The 24,800-nt window shown below is 39.6% G+C and overlaps 1 protein-coding gene across 1 annotated transcript in view; it reads right to left on the bottom strand.

Annotated features, from left to right (window-relative positions):
* LOC129726035 (serum response factor homolog) overlaps positions 1-21,520 on the bottom strand; it is a 490,723-nt gene extending 469,203 nt beyond the window's left edge. Inside the window, exon 1 of the mRNA XM_055682596.1 lies at positions 19,464-21,520. Within this exon, the coding sequence (XP_055538571.1) occupies positions 19,464-19,967 (504 nt within the window). The 5' untranslated portion in view covers positions 19,968-21,520. The remainder of the gene's footprint in view (positions 1-19,463) is intronic.
* Positions 21,521-24,800: the final 3,280 nt, after the last annotated feature.

Genomic DNA, 24,800 nt, shown 5'->3' with positions numbered 1-24,800 from the left:
AATTAATTTCTAATTAACATAAACACTAGAGGCTGTCGGTTCCGCCGCCATTCCACACCGCCCTGTAAGCATCAACCGAAGACCACTAGAGCGTAGGATCTTCGCGATGACGAAGGTTTTCTGTTGAGATGCCGTAAGAGAGAAGCGCATTTTCTTATGTGGACGCGGGACGCATGGGGTCTGCGTCGACGATTTGAACCTGTTGCATACTCGCGGCTTTTAGCGACCGGACTTCGATCTTTTCGCTAGTAAGTTGCAGTTGCCTTACGTCGATCACCCGCGTAATTCTTGCGGTTGATTTTGGGTCATTTTTCAACGTTCAAAACTTGTACCGTCAATCAAGCCCCATTGCAGCAACAGTTGCAAAAGAGTCGTCATCATTCTGAGGTGCGATAGCAGGTCTGTTGCAATGTCAGCTTGGCCTCGTTCTCTCTGTTTCAAGCTTGAGAGCTTCGGAACTCATTACTAGGCATTCGACTTCTAATTAAATCAATCCCACGCACAATTCAAGTTTCTCTTATTTCCGCAACTTGTTCAACTTTTCAGCAGTCGGTGTGTGTCTTCGGCGGGAATGGCAACCGTGTGTACTTTGAATGGAATAATTTAATTTATTTTTATTATTTTGCGTTTGCCAACTGTTGCCTATTGTGTTGTCAATCGCTGGGCGGTTGGTTGGTTGGCGGAGGTTGACCGAAAGTGGGTGGAAAATTATATGCACCATCGGTTGATTTCCACGCGCTCGCAATCGTACTACTACTACTAGGGGATGTCCGGAATGGCGGAAGAACTATTGCTCGCTACTCGAAGCTGCTCTCGAATGCCAAGTGGATGTTGTTGGATTCGATTGAACGGACTGGGGAAGACCTTGAGGTATTGTTGTTGGGTGAAAATTTCGATTGCTTCACTTACCAGGTGGACCAGAGCGGCCACGCTGGTTTCAGGTCATTAAATGTTTCTTTAAACGCGAATTGCGATTTTGTTTATCCAAAATGGAACTGAGATTACAACTGTTTGCGGTAAGGAAGCACTTAATTATTGCATTTCATTTCGATTATACGTTTAACTCTCCCTGGTTGGGTAACTGCTTCATAAAAATAGCCATCGGTAACTGTTTATGCAATAATTTTATGCGAATGTTGAATGGACTTGAAAAGCACGAAACAGGAAGAAGTATAACTTTGAATGATTTTTTAATTCGTTTGGAATTAATAATAATATCATGTATCTGAACTTTTTGATACGGTAATTTGACGGAAAAGGATAGAAAATAAATTTAAAGTCATTTGCGATAGGAGTGTTTCTTAAAATTTTATCTAATTAATTTTTTTTAATATTTCGAATCTTGCAAGTGTTTATAGTTAAATTTAACCTTATACAAATTAATTTTCGTTTCTTTCTGAATTCTCTAAAACAATTCTAAATAGTTTTCAGCCCCTGTTTACTGGCGTCAAAGTCGAAACCGTCCAAGATGGATGTAAGAGGATTTTGAGGAACTTTTTTTCTGTATTAAAAACAAACAGTATGTACTTATGCACTTGTTATAACTCGAGTAAACCTTGTTCTAAAACAACATTTTTTTTTATTTTTTAAGCCCAGAAGGCTTTTAACATTTCTATTTTCGAGCAAATGGCCAAGAAATCGACTCGAATGAAATGATGAAACAAAAAAAAACTTAAAACTTTCTATTCGATCTTTATCTTCACGGTGGATATTCGTTGTGAACTAAGTCACCATAACATAAAATTTTAAAGAATGTTTGTGCCAAGCCTACCTGTTTTATATTCGACCATTTTTATATTTAAAAAAATACACGTATTCTTTCTGGTATGTCATTTGACCTAGGACTAAGTCTTGCTTTAAAATGTGCCTCCTTAAAATGCATTTTATGTTACTAATACTGAACGGATTTTAAACGCCAATGCACAGTGGGCCAGATCGTGGATTTAGCGGTATTAAATTTTTGTGCAAAAACAGCTGTTGTTAGCTTTGTTGTGTGTTTGCAAAATATTTTGTGTTCGAAAAGGCACTTCTTTTTAGAAAATAAAAATTAGAGTGGTTCCATTTTTATCAAAAATAGCAAAACTAACTTTTCTGCTGATGAAGATACGGTTGTTTTTAGTTCAGAGGAGTTGTAAATCCATTCATTATGAACAACTTTGCCGAAGAAAGCTAGTCTATATCTTGCATACTTCTAGCGGTATGATGAATTTAAGATAGCGAGTTAGGGTGTCGCTGAAAAATCTAGTTTTTTCAATGTAACTTTTTTATTTTTGATTCTATCAAAAATTGATCTTCAAACAATTTTTAGGTCTTTTTGAGGTGCATATTAGCGCTATCTCATTCACAAGAAAAGTTATTAAGTTTTTCCCTTTCAAAATACGCCCTTTTCATATGTTTGTATCTAGTTAAATAGCAAACACAAACTAAAACTATTGATTGCGTTTGAAATGTCGTACTTTTCTGTATATAATATCTAAAATTTGGAGAGTGGATATTTTTCTATCTCAAATAAATCCAATTTGAACTTTGCGGTTTTGGTTGGATTTCTTGATACATGTCACATGCATGCTACTATTTTTTTTTTTTTTTTTATTTGATCGGTCTATATCACTAAACCCAAACGTAAGATCATGAATAATTACTTTAGTCGACAGGTTTTCAGTGAAAACAGTGAATGAAAAAAGCTCAGTAATTTCCCTGGAAAATTCACAAAACAAATGCAATGTTTCGCAACAACTGTTTTTTTTTGTCGATTCATAACCATGGGCGAAACTAAGGTCAACCGTTTTACATCCGAGAGAAAAGATCAATCGGAACATTACACTATACGAAGAGAACTACCTCCGAAAAAAGAGAAAATAATGCTATCCATCGGCAAAACAATGGCATCGGTTTTCTGGGATGCGCGTGAAAAAATATTTATTATATGTCTTTAAAACCCCGTTGGAGCGTTTGAATGATGAGGTCAAAAGAAATAAACTGATTTAACTAAAATGAAAGTGTTGACTCAGTTGTCGTTTTATCTTGAAGTGTACAACTTATTCTAACAGAAATCGATTGGAAAATTAGCTATGAGTCTATCTGTACAACTGAAAAAGGTAGAGACTTGTTGAACGCATGTTCGACCAACCTGAACGAAAATAAGGCCTTCTTCATCAGCACAGTCGACGCTGAAGTATACAAACGTTTTGAATTTATAACCGATTTGTCATTGATGTTGTTTTACTCGCTCTAGTCCACAAAGGCACGTCTACCGGAAGTTTAGCTCTCAGTGCTCACGTATAAAAGCTAGCATGCAGAAAGTTAGTCTTCATTGTATCACCGATTACTGCAGCAAGAGGACGTTTGACTTACTGAAAATAGATTTGACCCTCAACCGATAGAGCAGCAGCTCATTGTAGTACAGCTAGCCTGAGTAGGCGAATTATACGATCGCAGCGTTCCACAACAGACAGACCAACCGGCGGAATGCAGCACTGCACACTACTGCTGAACATTCAATTGAATATCCCCAATGGAGTGTATTTCCAAATCTATTACAAAAAATACATGGACATAAGAGAAGCTGTCGTAATTCTACGTTGATCTTTAGGTTAACGGTAGTCGTAAGTGCAGCAATTTTTGAACTGCAATTTTTTTTGATTCAAATAACAAAAAAAATATTACCAACTCTACACTCTTTTTCAATATCTTTAGCAGGAAATATAGATTTAAAATACATTTCCATGATCTATACTCGGTTTTCTTTTGCTGCAAATTTCAATATTTGTATGCATTCTTAGATTTTACTGCCGAGTCTCGGTAATTTATAGGCGAGAACGGCACCACTGAGTGTTTGGTTAAAAAAAATGATAACTGGCATATTTTTTCGTAAATCTCGGCTCAACCTAACTGAAATTTCGGCACAAAATATAACCGAGCTATCACTCCCGAGATATTGGATAATTTGTTCAGTTAGGTGAATCGAATTTTTGAATCAATTTACATTTCGATTACTAAATAACAAGACAATATTTTACTACTGAGATTTTTCTTTTAATGATTATTTAAAACAAGTCTTCTGTCTGCCGAAAAATTCATTTTGAACCGTATCGATGGGATTTGTAGTTTTCATATCATGATTTTTTAAAAATTAATAAAATTTTAAGAAAAACTAGTTTAGAGTGTAATGCTGTCGTCACAATTTGTCAAGCAGGAATAACAAATGTGCAGATTTGCAGATTTTTGAGCCCTTTTTTTAATCTAAGATAGATTTCTTCAGATTTCAGATTTTTCCTAATTTTTCGTGCAGTTGCAGACATTTTTCCAAAACATCTGACATCTCTGCTGTCAAGTGATTATCGAGTTGTCTTCCAAGCAAGAAGTGCCTTGACGAAAGATCGTCGTGTCGTGGCTAATACAAGCCAGTTCCACAGGTGGAGTGCAAAAACGGCTGGGAATCATCCATTCGACCGTGTTTCGTGTTGTAAAAACGTTCAAGGAGACCCAGGTGAACCAACGGCGAGCTGGTAGCGGAAGAAAATCCGAAAGAGCCCATGACGGCAAGAAATGAAAGGGACAACTTCCATTGCATTCCGAATCATTCGATTCGCGACATGGCCAAGAAGGTCAATGCTTCCATCTGGAAGGAAGGGCTCCAGGAAACATGAAAGGTCTTCAAAAACGACCAGGATTTGAGTGGATGAAAGTTTGTAGGAGAGGCGGCGCAACAGTCGCACAGGATTTGATGGGTTAGGCTCAAGGTGCGGGCATTCTGCATAGAAGAGGAGGTTGAATAAACAAACTTTGCAAAAACGTCACTAATATGTGTTTGTTTATTTCCTAAGAATCTCAAAAATATCCGACTTAAAACAAATTTTCAGCGATAATTTTTGTCAGTCCCATTCTTTTCGAGCACGCCCTGTTGATGAATTATCCCTGCAGATGCAAAATGTTCGAAAAATAGATGGAAAATGTTACCTTGTGCAGCCAAAATATCGGAGATTCAATTTATCAGTGGAAGCATATTTGCCCTTCTAAACGCTATAGAAAAATCTGAATTGAGGGGTTATATACCTTTCTAGTTTTCAAAAAACCGAAAAAAAAAATTATTGCATTATCTTCAAATACTACATCTGGAGAACATTTTCACAAATTTTCATGAAGATCTGAGCAATAGGAAGAAAGTTAGAGCGACTTGTAGCGCGCCTCGCCACAGCCGCATGAGCTAAACTTGAAACTTTACACGTGATTATCTCGGAATAGTGTTTTCCGCAAAATGACTTTGCCGTGATCCTGATTGCAGGAAAACTACTGAACCGATTTCCTCCATCTGTTTTTTTTTAATTTTCGTTATTAAATTCAACGGTCCTTGAACGATCGTTTTTTGAAACATACAGTTACATTTTGCCACAAAAAAATTTTTAATGCAATTTTTAGCGCTCAAAACGTACATTTTTTGGGAAAAACGTTCCCGTTTGCACTGAAAACAAAATACTCATAAAAGCGATCATTCAAGGACACATCACACTTCTAAACTAATGAAATAAAATGAATTTTTTGATTTCGGTTGACCCGCTGAGTCTCTATCAGGATCACCGCATACCTCTGCAAAAAATAGCGTTCCGGGGAGACGGCCATTACTCCAGTAATAATTGGTTTATCTCAAAATCAAACGTATTTTTTGTTGTTGATAAACTGTGCTTTCAGGAAAATACCACTTTGATGCAATGAAATTGGTGCTATGCACTTAAAAATAAATTTAAACTTCCCTCATTTTCTCGACCAAAAAGGTATATAACCCCTTAATGTTTCCAAAATAATTGATGTGGAGAAACTCGAAAGAACTGAATTGCACTGTTTCATATGATAAATAAACGCGTAACAGTCCCATTTTGATTTCATAAACGTTTTTTTTTTTTTTTTGAATGAATGTTAATTAGCGCTGAAACGGATTTATTTCAGCCTAAGAGGCGAATACGGGGCATCTATTGTTAGGTTTCATATCCGATCGAATACTTTTTTCATAGGCTTTTCCGAATTTCGTTTATCTACATTGCGCTTTTTTAAACTGAGCTTGAACTTTCAGCTATAAGAAATAAAAACCCCAAACGCAATTTCACTAGCAAAAAGCATTTCAAGTAAGAACTTTCCCACGGTTAAATGCGTTCCTATATCTCAGAAAATTTCCTGGTGCATTCCAACATAGTCGTTGACTGCGGAAGCTTGGAGCAATTCAATCACTGATTCAGGGGCTAATGTCTAACCTGAGAAATCGTCGACGATTACTCAGTCAGACTGAATCAGGGCGATAGTCGGGGTAACGGTGGCGGCAGTCCCAGATTTGCCATTAATTCACGACATTACCATCGGCAGCCCACAAAAGTTCACAACCCGTACGTAAATGTCACCACGTGGGGTGGCGTTGGCAGCCGCATAATCCTTGCCGGTTGCTTGCATAGCAGCGAGCTGTGCTCGCTAATCGCTTGTTTCGGTAAAATTCTAACGAATTTTCCGAATTCTTCCCGTTACTGATGGTCGCACAATAGAGTGGCGGGGTAGAAACCTAACATGTGCTGGATCGGAACACGGTTGCTACTTCGCCAACTCGCCGATCGACCGGTTCAAATTGGTCGCCGAATGTGTGCCGTGTTGTAAGTTCTACTCCGCTTTACGGCTGGCTCGTTTCATGGGGGGGGGGCGGCGCTGATTTTGCTTTCGCCTTTCATCGATGTGGTGTGGCAGAGTGGTTGCCTACCACCGCGGGTGAGTCGGTAGCTTTTATTGTGCTCGCTTAATGGGTTTCGAACTATTCCTTTTCTCCTTTCAGCAGCATGCTAAATGCCTCCGTGTGTAGCATACACAGTGTGCAGGCCTTGGTTGCGGTGCGACAACCAAATACGAAAAGAAAGCAGCGTTTTTCGCGAGTTTCACGATTTTAGGTTACCGAAATCCTCCCGCTGTCAATTGAGACTGGACGCAACGCGCACGCGGTAGGGTATACCGAACGATTTCTGGGATCAATGAAAAGGACTTAAAACCAGGGCACGTGTATGTTGTCAATTGTGTGTCGTCGCAATGTCGGCTTAAATTTCTGGCTGGTCAAACCAACGACTGACGGTTTCGCCTAAATATTATCCCCGAATTTACCAGTGATTACATTTCTCGAATGAATATATAAGACTGATTTTTTTCGGTACTGTGGGAATAAAAATTAGCGGCAAAATGTTAAGAATGCTTCAGTTTGAGTTCAAAGGTCTTCGTTCGGTCGGCAATGAGAGCTTCCGGATACCCTTGGCTGGAATGCAATGACGCCCTCTGATGTAGGTTGCTAGGCTGTGTGCCACCGAAGGTCATAAGCTTTTTTTACTTCCAGTGTGAATTGATCTTCTTCGATACATCCAATCAATTAATTGAAATAGCAATAATTATGTTCCAAACGATGCTGGTGTAGATTGCATTGGCCATCGAAAGGGCAGTCCATCAGCCGGGTAGGCCCTATACGATAATAGAGTTACGGTCACCGTTCGGGGACCTCTGGTTTCGAACCCCATCCCAACAGTGTCTGTGTTGGGTTTAATCGATCTTTTATTAAACCCAGTCTCTTTTAACTGCGGACCACGCGGTTCAGATATTCGGTGCGTAAACGAAAGCGTAAGACGCGAAAGAGTTCCGAGACGCAAGAGGCATAGGAAATCGATTGGTGATCATTATCTCTTCCACGACCGTCACAGTTATCTGCGTCACGTTGTAGTGAGTTCGCAATAATGATCATCATCTAGTCTAGACTTATTTTATTCCATGACAACCAGCTAACTGTATCCCTATTGTCTGCAACGATCAAACACAATTTTTGTATTCAAACAATCGAAAAACAGAACAGTTTTCCAATGAGCAGAGATATGTTTTAGACCAATCTGCACTGGTTGCTCCAGGTATAGGTTGCTTTAGTATATTTCTATGTTTGTACGGTCATCAATAAAAAAAATCTCAACTTGTAATTTGAATAATTATAGCAATAAAAATCTCAGTGGTTCGGAATCGAAATCATTTTTGCACGTCATGCATGCGATAAAAGCATAAATGACCGGAATTCAGTGTCGAGCCCGAATGCTTTCCAGCAGCCCGACAGGAGAAATTTGAGCCCGATACTTTATTACAGGCGGTAATTAGTCGCTGTCGCCATCGAAGTCGCATCGTTTCTAAAGGTCGATAAAAAAGACCAATTAACATTTCGGATCAGGTTCGGCCACCCTCTACCGCGAACCGTTACCCCGCCAGTTCTTGTTCAGCTCGGATAGGTTTTCGCCAGGTTGGTCAAGTGGGAAAGCATAATAATTGGGTGAAAAGACTTCCAGAATGTGCAGTGCAGTAAAAATTCCGATCAAACAAGTGCAATAAACATTCTCGCCATGGAATGAGCGGAATTATTGGCGGTGGAAGAAAGTTGCTTCCACTCTCCGGCTGGCTCTGGCGGCTCTAAAAGTTTGGTCAGTCTTTAATGAACACATTATTTTATAGCAATTTTATTTATTTATTGACCATCGCCAGCAGCGCTGCGGAGGAGTCCTGCAACAGGATCAGGACCAATAATTGGCTATTACACAATTATGGTGCGCCGCCGGTTGTTGCCGATCGGCAGACAGGCACGATCCAGCGCCAGGGGCATGCAAATGTGTACCAACAAAACATGAATGTTAGTGCTTTATAGTAAGTGACTGCGGCAGTCTTAAACCGGGCTGCTTCTTATGTCACCCGATTGGCGTTAATTATCTTTTCTCGCCAGCAAGCGCCTCCACCGGAGGCCCCCACGGGGAAGTTTTGGCGAGGTGGAAAGGAGAAAATCGTGCAATAATTATTTTATTATAAACAAGAGCAACTTCAAGCCGACCGATGTTTACGCTCATGTTTTACTTCGTGCTCATGCGATTCAAATTTGCTTGTTGTGCATGTGAACGAGAGGTAAAGGTTGCAGCCTGCGACGAAGTGCAAAAAGTGCTGTTTTGACGAAATAGTAGCAACAGCAACGGCAGCAACCGGAAGACACTTGTGATGTTGCGATGTTGCCGCAGCGATCGTTCATAAATTGTTTAATTAGTCTGACGGTGATGGTGATTGATTTATGGCCGGTTCAGTTCAACTGGCAGTGCATTTTTTGGAAGGGTTACACTGTGTGCTGCTGGTAATACAACATGTAGCAGCACTTATCTCCCCAAAGGAGTTGCTGCAGCCGACACGAAGGGTAATTAAACCGTTGATAATGTATGGATGGTTTCACTTAAACTGTTTGAAACCGACACTGACGTTAATACAGCTTATTTATTAGATCCAACAACGTAGCACTTATAATCAATATTGCAAAAAAAGTTATTCAAGAAGTTTGTTCAGTTTTATGGTTGGTGAAAAATTGTTGTTTAAAAGTTCACTCTAGCTATCTATTTTCAAAAATGAGATTTCTAAACTGTTCAAGTTTTATAACTAATGAGACAAAAAGAGAGAAACTCGACCCAGAAATAATTTTCTTAGAGTGGAATAAAATCGAAATTCAATAGATTTTAAACTCAAATTTTATTTATGTTGGATAATCAACATCGATAAGTGAAAAATAAACCTAAAAAGGTAAATATTTCCAGACGTTACCATCTGCTTTTTATTGTTTTCGGTCATCCTCAAAGGAGTCTGAAATTGTATTAAAGTGCAAGCATAAAACGATAGATTTCAGTTTGAAAAAGTACCAAATTGGTGCAGACTGTAAACTGTACCGGTGTACTATTTCACCTTGATATATCTGTTTTTATTCCATTATCTTCTATTATTGATAGATCACTTCGTTCGATTACTTGTTGAGTGTTGATTTCAGGGGTTTCAAACAGAATGTTGTTGGGAGATCGAAATTTTAATTTTCATGTATGTTATTTTAAAAAACAGACAAAGGAGTTTTAATATGCTTATTTAATAACGCTTTAAAAAGTGTCGTAACAGCAGAAAAAAATCACTTCGGGATAGAATCTCCGAAGATTTACTGAATATCTTGAACACAGCGTCAACGCCAACCTCATTCAGCAACACTGATTTGATATTGAGGAGAGCCAGGTTTGGTAAATGGCTGGGCAGTGCTTTTTAACAGCACACCCGTACTAGCTGGAATAAAATAGACTCCAGTGAGGTTCAAGGCATAATGCCCTATTCCTACCTCCACGTGTTACCGACTGGGATACGAGCAACCAAGGGAAAACCGGTGAACCGGTGGGAACTTGGTCGTATGCTGCAGGAAAGAGGTAGCTGTTCTCCTCAGTGAACAGCTTGTCTGAACCCCACAGGCTAGGGGCGGCTCAAAAAGTGACTGATCCGGACCGAACGGCTGAGCTATGAAATGCGGTGTCTCGCCAGCTACACCTATGGCGGCAGCCCCGTCGCGAGACTAGGCATCGCAGCATACTAAAATAAACATACTACGAAGAATCAAGAATTCAAAACGAACCGGAACAATAGGCAATGAACCAGCCGACGAAATAAGGACGACGATTAGAAGCTCGGTGCATGTAACAGTAGATCGCTCAACGCCTCGGATGTCGACTGGATTCTGCTGGATCAGCTAGAATCCCGCCACTTCGACATCGTTGCGCTCCAGGAGCTTTGCCTGAAAGGAGAGAAGGTACGGTGGATTTGTGACCGCAAAGCACAGTACCACCCAGGGCTCTACATTTTCGAAACAAAACAATGAAACTGATATCTTCGCGCTGTCATTTCGATTCGAACAGTTTCACTTTCACTTGATTCCTTTCGGCTACTGTCAACGAATCACTTCTTTCTCTCTTCCTTTATTTCTTCTTTTGGATCATTTCAAATGAAACAAATGACTATTTCAATCGACGGAGAAAGTGACAGAAAGGGAGACTCTTTCCTTTCCCTCTGCGACTCAATTGAAATTAGCACCGCATCGCGTCGTTTGATGGTAGTTTTCCAATACTGCAAGCCGTAGTTAGAACGGCAATGGCATCCAATAAATACGTTACGCAAGTTCCAATCAATATTTTCTCCCTCTTTCCTATATATATGCTTGAAATACTGTATGGAAGTCTTCTGTCTCCGTCAGCGCTCATTGTCATTTTCAATTGAGAATCGTCATGTGAGAGTGATGGTGATAATCTCCGCTTTCAATTGAAAAGTATTAATATATATAAAGCCCTTCAGTTGTCAGAATCACAGCAAGAGCTTTCGACTGGGTGTCATGTGACTCACGAAGTTCTCGAAATTGTTACAAAAGTTTTTCAATTGAAAGCGACGGGTCAAAGCGTCACTATAACCTGATAATTGTCAATTGAAAATGACTTTATCAGGCTCTGGTACCACCAAAGCGGTGGCACAACCAATGAGCTTGGTAGCGGTTCTATAGTGCTGGGCAGGATGCAGAGTCGTGTGATGAGGTGGCAGGCAATCAGCGACAGGTTGTGTTTGTTGAGAATAAAAGGCTGGTTTTACAACTACACTATTCCCAATGTGCACTGCCCTCACGAAGGAAGACCTGAAGCAGAGAATGAAACGTTCTACGCACAGCTGGAGAAACTTTACGATAGCTGCTCGCGTAGAGACATCAAGATCGTCATTGGGGACATGGACGGAAGGAAAGACTTATATAAGCCGGTGATCGGCCCGCACAGCCTGCACACCGTGACGAACGACAACGGCGAGCTATGCACCAACTTCGCAGCTTCCCGCGGGCTGGCAGTCCAAAGTCCCTTCTTTCCTCGACCAACGTACAGCAAAACAATTGACCACGTTCTCATCGACGGCCCGTTCTTCTCAGACATTACATACGTACGCACCAATGACAGTGCTGATCGGACATGACCACTTCGATACAAAGAACTACAAAACCTTGATATGACCGGTAGTCCTCTACGAAAGTCCTCTTGGTGTTTTCGAACGGAAGGTGCTGTGGACTATCTACGGTGGAGTAAAAACGGACGACGGATAACGGCGACAGCGCATGAACCATTAGCTACAAGCGCTGCTTGGAGAGAACTCCATTGCGCACCTGGCGAAAGACAATAGGTTGCGGTGGACCGGTCACGTCGTAAGGATGTCGGACGACCACCCTGTGAAATCACTTCTCTTCAGCAAACCCTACCGGCACCAAAAAGTAAGGGGCGCAGCATGCATGATGGCTCGAACAGATCGAAAGAGACTTGCGAGTGATGAGACGTCTGGGGAACTGTTGAAACACAGCCCAAAACCGAGTAAAATGGCGGCAACTTCTTGATACAGCACGAGTTACTACAGCTCTTGTCTGACTGGTAAGATGAGTAAGAGAGCTAGGTTTGAGAATCGATCCTGGGTGCAGAACTAGTTCTTAGCCAATGAATGACGACATCTCAATTTGTGTTGATTTTGATGCTCTGATAAGTAGTATGGAATGTATTCATATTGAATACAATCATTCTCTGGGAAATTCTAGGGGGGGCTAAACACTTCCTAGGGGGGGCTGAAGCCCCCCCTAGCTTCCCCGTAACTGCCCCCATGACTTTAAGTTGTAATTGCTATCTATTTTGCTAGTTTTTTTTTTCAAATGTTTGTTAGGTTGATGAAACTGACAATTGCCTTAGCTAAATTTGCGTGTAACGCCTTGATAGAGAATATAAATTATTTGAAACGTCGGTAGAAGAGAAAGATCATCGTTTTCTTCTTACGTTTCAAAGTCCTTGAACCCGAAAAAAAACCTCTCTTTTATTCTAAGACAAAAGTTTATGCGCATAGTAACGATTATACAAAATGTTTTGGAAACAATTGAAGGTAACATTGACCCACAATCTCCTGCCTGTAATTTAAGATAAAAATAGCGATCTCTGAGCTATTTTTATGTGATTTTTTCCGTCAAAAATAATGATTGCACACTATTTCACACATCAGTTAAAACGTTGCAGCGCTACGTCAGACTTTTCCTAGCTATCTCATGACTTTCCGGAATGGATAAAGATTGACAATTTTTTCGATAACGGCTATAACTGATAAAAACAGGGTGGCGACTACCGGGAAAAACCGGGAGAATCATGGAATATCAGGGATTTCATTTTTCGATCAGGGAAATCAAGGAATATCAGGGAATTTAAAAAGTCATCAGGGAAAATTTTAAAGGCTTGGGATTTTTTACGGAGTTAGTTCTGAATTGGATTTATTTCAATGCATTTGATGTGGACGGTCACCAGCAACCCTACAACAACACTCAATGATAATATGTTCCAGGTAGAAGAATTTTCCTGGAAAGTAATTTTCTAGAAGAACGCATCCATTTTAGCAAAGGCCCCATCACCGCAAAGTGACAGGATTTTCCTCGATAAATGACCTTCAAACTCTTCTTACTTAGCAACATGCACAATTTGCACGAACTCTGTTGTAAATTAAAGGTCGATTTGTTCTCCAACCGTTTTAAATAGTTTCATCGTTAAAAATTTCAAGTATATTTGTTAAACTGCAATTAAAGTTTAAATTTTAGTTAAATTCCCGCGAGAATGGATCGTAGCACTGATGATACCTTGTACAGGGCTCATAACGGTTAGACAATGCAACTGTAGTGACTTTAGCGACCAAGATGTCAATAAATAGTGAATAAATTTTTTGAAAAGTATCCAAATAGGTACTAACATGTCACCAACTAGTGCACGAAATTTATGCTAATTACTACGCTTTTTAAAATAAAACCAGTGGTTAGAAGAGATTTTTTTCTTCGGTTTCTTGCAATTACTTCCAAACTATTAATGCACCTTCTAACATCGCCTGAGCAAGCTTCACTTGCAACCAATTAACAGAAAACTCAAAGACTTGCTCAGTAGTTTGAGTATGTTCATAACTCGAAATATAGTGAGTAGTGAGTTAATGTTATCAAATTTCTACCCCGGAATTTTTACCAGGAGAATTAATTGAAACTAACTTAAATGAGATTAAATCTATCATTAAAATTTTCAAAAGTATAAAGCACCTCGTCACGATGGGATTTTAAACATTTTAAATAAAGTTCTTGGGAAATTCTCAGGAATTGTTTCCAAATGAATATTTTGCCAAATTATTGAAAAATGCTGAAAATACTCAAATTTTAAAGCCGGATAAGAAACCAGCTGAGGTTTAAAGTTGTCAAGCAATCATTTTATAATGATACGAGCTAATAAATCTGAGTGGATCAAGTGGAGCTGCTCTTCTATACATATAAAAAGCATTCCACAGTGTTTAGCATACAGGATTCATTGCGAATTAGTAATTTGTAATTTTCTGCTTTTTACAGTCAAGAATTGAAAACAATTATTTAACTGATTCAACCAGAATTCCAGATTTGATTTATTTTCTTGTCAAAGCAGGTGTGTCTCAAAATAGTTAATTAATAATTTTGGTGCCCCTAGACTTTTCGGAAATGCCTCAAGTCTTCAGAGACTTCAATAAAATTTTCCCGTAAGTAAACGGAAAAATGACGAACACGGCGAACAATTACTCTGCGGTGTTTTGACGCACTTCTCCATTTACCAGGGGCACCAAAATGAACAGGTTAAGAAGCTATAATACTTCTAGGGTACTTATTTGAGCTTAAAGACAACTTTTTTCACTTTTGTCGACCAGCGTAATATTCATTTTCAATTTTATCAAACTGGACGTGTTTCTCAAGAAAAAAAATATTTTTATTCAAGATTCAAGTTAGCAAAAGCTAAGCTAAACTGTTCCAATTACTGGTGGAAATTTAAGCAGGAACCAGTTTAAGTCTGATCCTTTTAAGTTTTGACTTTTGAGATTATGGTGGAAAAACCTATGATAGTCGAAACTTAATTCAGTTTAAAATAAATTTGAACAGTCAGGGAAAAAATTTGAAACATCAGGGAAAATCAGGGAATTTATTTTTGGAAATTGAATCGCCACCCTGTAAAAAGTTTACTAACAATGTTCATTTATTTATCAATGTTTCCGTGAAGAAAATGTATACTACATACAGTACATTATTTCTAGGACCTGTTAGACAATTTTTCAGTTGTTTTCAATGGTTTCTCAATTGTAAAATTCGTTCGGCATTAATACAGTCCTTTTTCGATTTTGTCACGGGTTACAAAAAATTTTATCGTGAATTCGGCGAAACCGTGAATTTAGCGAAATGATAAAAATTGAATTTTTTTGTATTGTACTCAACTGAAATTTATGATATTTTTTTTACCTAACTGTAAGGTGGATTGATCGAAAACCCGAAAACGCCAAAAGTAAGGCCTTGTTCTATGAAACAATTTTGCTGAAGACATTGATTAAGTACATAGTTGGTCGAGCTTCGTAGCCGCAAGGTTACAGAGTCCGCTTTGACAAGCGAATGGTGATAGGTTCGAATCTTAGTAGAACCAAACCATTCGTTCGCAAAAAGGACTTTTAAGTATGGGTTTATTCTCAGGCTCTTCCACACAAAAACTTCTCTCCAGATTCAATAACCTCTCGTCTAAAGCTTCGATAATATCATATACTATAGCAGGAGGATATGATAGAATCGATAAGGAATAAAGTAGGTTACTGAATCTGAATGAGAAGATAAAAAGTACTATAACTTCCCTCCAGACTTAATAACCACTGATCTAAAGCTTCGATAATATCATAGACTATAGCACGTTATAGGCTTTTAGAGTGATAGCCTGCAGGAGGATATGATAAGGTCGATAAGGAAGGTACTAGGATACTAAGTCTGAAGAAGAAGACAAAAAGCACTATAACACGGAGCAGGTTACTTCTCAATAAGTAGCACTGCAAAATGGTAAAAAATAAAAATAAATACATAAAATCAACTTTTCACAGTAAAAACTAAAACGATCACGATTTTTCGATTTTAGACCACTGCGCACTGTGGGATTATCAAATAAATCTTTCCACTAATTGTAAATGTCTTGAAATATATCCCTTGTATCCCTTGTGTAGAAACTATTTCGGAAGTTATTTCAAAATGAGTGGTTGAAAAACGTGCTTTACAATAAGTATTTCGTCGTTTTTATATCCTTTTTTTGTGCTTAACGACCTCCATGAGAGCATTACTCAAAAATGTACCGTACGATGATTTTGAAATTTTGACCAGAGATTCTGGACGTCATAACGAATATAATGGTAACCTCAGATTCTTTGGTGCATGTTTTTAAATAACGGTCTGTGGGAACATCGTGGCCCGTGTTGTATGAAAGGGTGACGCAAGAATAAACACTGTATTTTTAGTTACAAAGGTTACCGAGTCCGCCGACGGAATCAATTCGTTTGTTCAGTGACTCTCGTGTTTTTATTGTCAGCCTCTCCTTAAATTTTTTTTTAGAAATATATTTATCAACACTCGAAATAATTTCGTTTACACTTGGGGATATTGTGCCTGTAGTGTTTTTTTCTGCAAAACATATATATTTGACAAGAAATAAGCGTATCGTGGTGGTTGAAGGAGCACCATGAATTCCTCGTAATGCATCGAAATCAGAATTAACACTACTTTCTTAAAAACCAAGTCCAATAATAATTACTTTATCATAATGAATGGTTTTGTCTTATTTAACTCTGTACCAATCAAATTTATTATATAAATCTTACTCTGAAAATAATTTCGAAACCGTTACATAGGTTCACTAATAGGAAAAGATTAGAAGATATGCTAGAAAAAAATAAGAACAAGTTCCAGCGGAAAGCAACAAACAATTACAATGAATTTAAAGTATAAAAAGATTCATTTTTGTTTTTCTGCTTAACAAGTTTTGTTTCATTTGCCAACAATTACATTTACTTTTTTACGAAAGCAGCTAATATAAGTATATTATTTTTTAAGTCAAAAATTAAAAAAAAGGTCATCCAACAATGTTGAAATGTAAAAAGAGATTCCGAATAAATCTTTTAGCCCATTTCGACAAAAAATTCACAAGTATTCGTCGGCCCTTACTCTTCTCTAAATTTCTATTGCTAAGTATTTACTCTTTCCATATTATGCCGAACACGACTTTTCAGTGAATATCGAAGATAAAATAAAATAAAAATAACTTAACACATATAACCGTTGCAAAAATGTCCAATTCTTGTTGAGTAATTTATGGTAACCACATTCATGAGATAAACTTTCAATCGCCATCAGCAGCAGCATTGCAGTTTTTCCTCGATTGCATGCGAATAGAAGTTGTGTACCGCTGCAATGATAGACGGCGAGAGACCAGCGGGACTCCGCTAGATATGTACTGCATGGTACTGTTACTTTTACCAGCATGTTTCCTTTCAAGACATCAGTTTTTATTCGGCTCTAACAGCAGGGCTTAGAAATTGTTTAAGAAAAAGGGTTGATTCAAACTTTTCAAAAAAAACCTTTACCTTCGAGACATCAAATTAGTCTATGTTCGTGGTAGCAAACTTGAATTAACCTTGGAGATTCTGTCATTTTTTTGTTTGATAATGATACACAAAATATCACAGGTAACGGCTGGTGTCTATTCATGTCGTTTAGGCTAGGAATGCTCGCATGTAATTGGTTCATTGCTCGCGGAATATTGTCCTTGAACCTATTTATCATTTTTCACTACTTAGTCGTCAAATAACAATGACAACTAGCGGATTAAAAAATTGTCCAACATTTTATCTATCCAACAATATATTGGTTATTGTTATCCGTCATGTGGTTATGCTGTTATTATCGTTTAAAATCTGACGGAACATTTACCAGTTTCATTTCCAATTTTACAGAATGCATCCCAGTATAGAAAACAAAGACGTAGTCCCGCGTCAAAAACAAAAGTGTCTAATTAGACCTTGGTTCGCATTGAAAATTTATAGGACATTTTTGCACTGGACACCGATTTTATTTCGTTCTTCCATGTGATAACATTTTATACGATGGTAAAGATGAAGCCTTTCGCGTGTTCACTGTAAAGTAATACAATCAAAAAATCTTATCAGTGAATCTCCGCCGTTCCAAGCATAGTTGTCCCAGCGTGCATAAGGTTTATGTAGAACGGCAGAACGGCAGATCTGCTCTCAGAACAAAATCTTGAGCTTAATAAAAGCAAATAGGTTGTATCCATTTTTCAAATTTACCAAAAACTTGTTGCATACCGACTTACCAAAGACTTGTACCGAACATACGGAACAAATTTCTTTGCCCTGCAGGCAAATGACGACACACGTGAGCTGAGCGCAAACGACCAACCAAGGCGAGGGCAGAAAAATAAAAGCAAAGGAATTCAAAACATCACATTCGCGCGAGCATACCTTGAAGAAGCATACCTTGAAGAAAACAAATCGAGCATAAAAACATTAACCACCGCAACCACCATTCGAGATCCAACCCAAAACCATCAACCAACCAGACTCTCACTCTCACTTGGTGTGGTGTGACGACGGAAGAGGCGCATCGCTGTGCTGAATTCAGCAGCCGGCATGAACGTCGATGGGAAGCGTTATGCGAGTGTCGCCTGAAGCCGCGCGAGAATGAGAGACCGTAACGCATGAGACAACTGCAGCGAATCGAGAGTTGGCAGTCGAAAGTGAGCTTGTGTGCGTACCATCATCGGCACCGTGAGATCGGCTGCTGTCTTGGATGAACATAAACATTGGCCGCGCGGTTGCCAGAACCGGAGATTTTGTGTAAATAGCGAGTTTCAAGTTTGAGTTACAATACAGAAGTCTGTCATTTATACTATTGGACTTTTTACATTCATCGTTGTCACACTACTTGTCACTTGGTAATCTACAACCCCCAAATACCTAAAGTTTATCCATCAACACTAATCTTCCCCTATTTCATGTTCATGATGTGTCAAATTTATCACATGTTTAATTTCAACATGTTTTTAAGACAATCATTTGATATTTTACACAAGAGAAACATGTATCTTATTACAATAAATTGCGTAACAAAAATCAACGGAAAATTTCCAATTACACTCGAGGAGAAAATGTAAGATTGCGGAAGACAACTCTCTAAGCGAAAATGCTTACTCATTTCGATTAAGAGACAGTCAGTATCTGAACACGAGCGGTGCTGAGTCACCAATCGAGCTGGTATTAAAACAAAGGTAGTCGGTACGAGTAAGTCAGCAAAACACAATAACAATATCTTCCGAGACTTATCAGGCGAAATATGTGAAGTGTGATAAGAGCTTCGTTGATTAGATTAGTAGGACTTATTAATTGACCGCACCGCTTACGCCAGCATGGCAACACTGGTGCACACTAAATTCACGATAGCAGCACTAAACCCCTAGCACACATCTGGTGGAGATAAAACAAATTTGCCTGTTTTTCGTCGAACGCACATTTAGATAATACGATTTGCATTAATTGTCTCGGATTAAATCGTATCTCTAGACCCGGCTATATTCCCACATTCGCTCTACCCCCAGCGCTCACAACGCAAGCTGATTTTGACAGCTTCCCATCCCAGCACCAGCACCAAACATTCGTCGCCCCGCACGGTTCCCGGCTCCCGGGAGAGGCTAAAACAGCGAATCCGGTTCACCTACCTTTTTCATGATTCCGGTTTTGCGTTTCGAGAAGGTCGTGTACCGTCGCAACTTATTATCGATATATTCCATCTTAATCTTGACACGGCCCTTTGTCTTCTTTCCGTTGCTCGGCGGTGACTTCTTCGGCTGCAGCGAGGTGTAACTTTCGTCCACAACATCGGAACCGACATTGCACCCCTCGAGGCCGGTCAGATTTTGCGAACCGACCATCTGCCGGCCGTCGTCGTAGCAGTCCGAATTGGTCCGTTTAATACCGCGCGATAGGCTGCCGCCACCACCACCACCTCCGCCGCCGCCGGCACCACCGCCGGCACCACACTGAGGTCCATTCGCGGAGCTCATCAGGCCGCCCCCGCGAGACATGACCTGGCCGACCAGGCCACCGCTCGGGGGGCGGGCCAGTGAAACGTTCGGATTCCCGTAGATTTCCGGCGTTTCACTCATCATACTCATACTGTAGTTCAGATTGTAGCGCGAATCACGCGCTGCATTGGGATCCATTATTTCCCAAATTTTTGCGGCTTTTTTTGGTACCGGTATCAAAGGAAGATTCACGCTCGCGGGTCTACCGGATTCCTAGCGCTTCTTACAAAGCCACTTTAATTCGCTGTTGCACACTTTAAATTTTTAAAATAACACAAGAAAACCGCACTTCCGCACTGTAGAAATTCTTTTTAAGAGCTGAGCTTTTCGTACCGCAACGTTAGCACTTCTCGCAATCTTCCGACGGATTTTGCCAAGGAATTGAGCTGCTAGTTTTTCGTAGAAGGGCCGTGTCGTAGGTCACTTAAATTTGCACTCACTGTACACCGATATTTTTGCGAAAAAGGAAATTCGCACCCGTAAAATTCCGCGATCCCGAATAAACTGAACGGAATATTTTGGGATTGGGAACTCACTCTCTGTGTACGTTTTGACAGATGGATGAACAAGCGACGTACGGTACACGACTTCTGCTCGATAGCAGCAGCAACAGCTTCTCCGTGCAGGGGTTACTCAGCATCAGCTTCAACAGCGGTCAGGCAGGCAGGCAATCAGGTCACTCACGCGGTTCCTCTCGTTCTTCCCCAGCAGACATAGGTCGGTTCAAGCTTCTAGTTGCACACACCAGGAAACACCAGCAGCAGCAACAGCGTCGTCTGATACGATTTTCCGCCTCTTCGTTTGCTCTTCTTCGGTCAGATCAGCTCCTTTTTTTGGGACTCTCTTCTAATGTTTTGATCCCCTTTTCGAGATTATTTTTATCTTTTGATTTGGTAGCGGATCTTGGTTGCGCGTGTGGAATCTGCGGTTTTATTTTATCGCACCGATGCTTGGCTTTCTAGTACATGTATCATCTACGCAGAAACGTCGGTACGGGTACTACGGGTATGGTACAGCGGATAAAACGATCGCAGATCGCAGTTGGTTGAACTTGGTTTGGCGTTTAATTCCGCAGACTACGGTTCCAACTTTGCTGACCTAGTTAAACTCTTCCGATCGTGCACTTTTCACACAAATTCTCTCAATGTTGTCCTTTGTACGGTAATTAGTCGGTTGTCTCGACTTCTATTGACACCTTCTTCACTTTTGTTCACAGACAATTAACAAGTCCTGCTAAATTGGCACTGTTCCTCTCTGGGTACTCCAGCGAACGAGGCGCGCTAGATGGTACCGTCGGAAATTTTCGCAGGATTTCTCCAGAAGTCCGTTCGAAACCACTTGTTGATTTTCGCTTCAACACTTTCGACACTTGCTGTCAATTTTTTGCTCGTATTTCTGCAAAACCTTCTTTTTTCTGCAAAACAGCACACGTTTACATCACCTGTTGCGTCAACTTTCTGTTCCCAGTGGACAATCAGCGTCCTTCAAATTTCGGCTGTCACCCGGACGGTTCTCTCCCAAAAACTGAATTCAACACGTTGATTTTTTTGTCGTCTCGATCGTACGTACGTACACACAACACACGGCTCGGTGGCTTGGTTCGCGACTACCCACTCTGACGACGACTTTAGCGCTTCGCTCGCACGAGGAACATTCTACATATGGCTCCAGCTGACCACTGTCGATATAATAAAATTACGAAAATAAAATAATATAAAACCGATCCAAAAGTCGTCTTCGCGCTGTCCCGATCCGATCGATCGGGTCGCTGGCGGCGGTGTGTGCGTTCGCTCGCACACGGTTCGGTGATCTTCGGCTATGCGAGCTTCTATGTGTGAGTTCGCTGCGCCTGCTGTCGAGTGCTGATCCACGTGTTCCCCGCAAGCAAACTGTTCATTGGTATTGCTAAACATAGGCTGTAAACCACCTCAGTACATTCGTAGCGACGATCGTTCGGCTGAGACCTTACACACCCACACATGCTCTGAACCGTGTTTCAGTTTCAGCTGCACGCCAGAACGAGACGACATTATTCACTACCTCCAGTAGTATGCAGTCGAGTCGAATATGCTCCTCCAGATCGCGACACAGAAAAGAGCGTTGTTAACAAACCAACCCCCTCCCAACCCGTGCTTAAAAACTGTCTCGCTTACTCCGGTGATCGCACCGTTCGGCGACGGTGAATTATGTGGATGGTTACGCCTATTTTTAGCAAAAATTTTTCCGTCGTCTGGTCGCAACCGAACGACAGTGATGGCATCGATCGTACAGGTGGGATGCGGGTGGGGTTTACCAAGACTGATTATGGTATTCAGATGAAACTTGTCGCGATGCGTTGGTCTGATCTCGTCTCCAGCCAGGACGCAGCTAAAAATAGCCTCTCGGTGGCGATGCTTCAGGTGCGCCGACGCAGGCTGCTGATAGTAAGTACACAACTGGGTACAAAAATTGCTTTGATCTGATCGCTATTATCGCATGCACTAAGTACGAAAAAAAAATCATTCGCTCACAATAGGGATTTAAGGCTGTTTACGGATCAATGAAGTGGACCCGAATTGGTGTGCCAGACCATAATTTTTGGACGCAGAGTAGCGCGTGGCGCTTGTGAGGGCAATCCAATTCATTCGGATTGTCCTCCCGAGCGCTTTGGCACACCGCGTTCTCAAGGTAAGGTTACCTGTGCCGATTGAGGGAAGATGATTATGGCGATAAGCTCAATTTGTCACGCACACGGTGACGACGGGTCGAGGGCGGAGAAAGACTTACCTGTACGGGGCGATCCAATCAGCATCGAGCCGTGTGCGCTTGGGATTCGTTTTCCCGGATGAAATGCTAACTATGGAAGTCGAAAGGGCAGGCTTCCGCAGTTTTACTGCTTTTGGAAATCTGTTCCGCGATAAAGATGTTGAATTGCTTCTAGTTATCATTCTTGTTGGCTTGTTCTGCTGTCGAGATTTGGTTGACTGCTGTTCATTTTACTGATAATACAGTGCAACAATTTTTTCGCTTTGGTTTCTATGTAGGATGATTTTCCGATGTATTTTAACGCAAAAACCCCGAGAACTAGTTTCACCTTAAGGGGCAACTGTGGTGCCATTTTGATTTTTTGGCGTCACCCGGTCACGCTATGCCACTATCCATAGTGTATACATTTTTAGTCACAAAGCTTTGTTATTAACATTTCGCTGTCAAGACTTGACCTTTCTGTTTACTGGACACAGACTTCGCAGCCAACTATTAGTATAAAGGACAATTGCGGGGCTAGCGCTGCGATCCCATTGATCCTAACATTTTCTCCCCAGCCAGGATTCGAACAAACGCAAATTAGCCTGTTAGACTAGCATCTAACCTCGAGATCAGCTGGAACTTTTTTAGTTACATATATAATCATACCTGTAACTAAAAAAGTTCCAGTTATGATTATATTTCATTATGAAATCAGACATTTCTGAATGTATTTCAAACCTAAAAATTCAATATGATGACTGCAGTTCGACAAAGTGAGTTACCAAAAATTCTCAATTCACTGGTTTTGAGCAAACAGAATTCTGAATACTGATAAATCAACAGGAATATTTGTTTGCTGATTATTTTCAGTTAATTTTCAGATTAGTTCAGATAGTAATTTCAATAGATAACAACAAAACATTGCATAAATTCGGTGTCAATCTAAAAAAAATATTGAGAAAGTTATCCTGCTTAGAAAAATATTGTTTTGGGAAGTAGTATTTCATAATACATATTTTAGTAGGTACATAGTGGAATGTATATGGGTAATTCCATACGAAGTGTACAGGCCACTTGGACACGACCATCACAGATTTTGTTCAAAGTTGGGGGAATTATTCATCCACTGTCTCTTTGGAAAAATCTCAATTTTGGTGTCGATTGGAATACCCCCTCCTCTCTCGGACCCCCTCTTTATTGCAACGCCGCGCAATTTTTGTTAAAAATTAATTTTTTCCTTCTCTTACAATTCATAGACCTAAGATTTTTGAAAAATACTGATAGATGATTTCCAAAAATAAAATTAGCTGCATTGGCCGAAAAATGCAAATTTAATTTTAAAATACAAAAATAATCGATCTGGCAACACTTTCGGGCAAAAACAATATTTTTTATGGATTCCTTGGTTTATTTTCTTCAAAATTCACCTATCACTATTTTCGGGTGTCTTACGTCTATAAATTATAAAATAAAATAATTACGAAATTTACAACTTTTTTCGTAAAAATGTCATATCCCGAGATTGGCTCATATTACCTCGGGATGATAGTTGTTTCTTATGTGAAATTTTCCAAGGAACACGATGAAATTATCAAATTTAAAATAAAAATGGCTGCATTTGCCGAAAAATGGAAATTTAGTTTTCAAATACATAAATAATTTATCTGGCAACACTTCCGGTCAAAACTTACATTTTTTCTGGATTCCTTGGTTTATTTTCTTCAAAAATCATCCATCAGTATTTTTCGGACATCTTACGTCTATGAATTGTAAGAAAAAGAAAAAAAAGATTTTTGACAAAAATTGCCCCATGTACACTTCGTATGGAATGACCCATATATTTTGTTATGCTTTCAAATCAAAAATCATTCATTTAAATATAAAAAGTAATATATTTTGGAAAATTCATTTACACAAAAAGTCAATTGTGCCCTTCAAATTGTGACGAAGAGATATTTTTATGTTGGCCTTATAAGAAACGACAATAAAATGAAAAGGGCATATTTTTTATGAAAAACATTAAAAGCTTTGAGTAGAATTGAGATACTCACGATATTAGCGTTGCAAATTGTTTTTCCTAAAAACCCCTAAGAGTCGTTCAAAGACAGGTTCAATGTGAACATTGAGATAAAAAAAAATATAAAAATATGATTTTTCAATCAAAACCGGTTATTTTCAAAGTTAAGGAAATTTTTTTTTCAAAGTTGCTTAAAATTAATGGAGCTATAACATTGTCGAACAACG

Source organism: Wyeomyia smithii, chromosome 2 (genome assembly GCF_029784165.1).
Source record: "Wyeomyia smithii strain HCP4-BCI-WySm-NY-G18 chromosome 2, ASM2978416v1, whole genome shotgun sequence".
Taxonomy (NCBI): domain Eukaryota; kingdom Metazoa; phylum Arthropoda; class Insecta; order Diptera; family Culicidae; genus Wyeomyia; species Wyeomyia smithii.
This window is presented reverse-complemented; position numbering and strand designations above follow the sequence as displayed.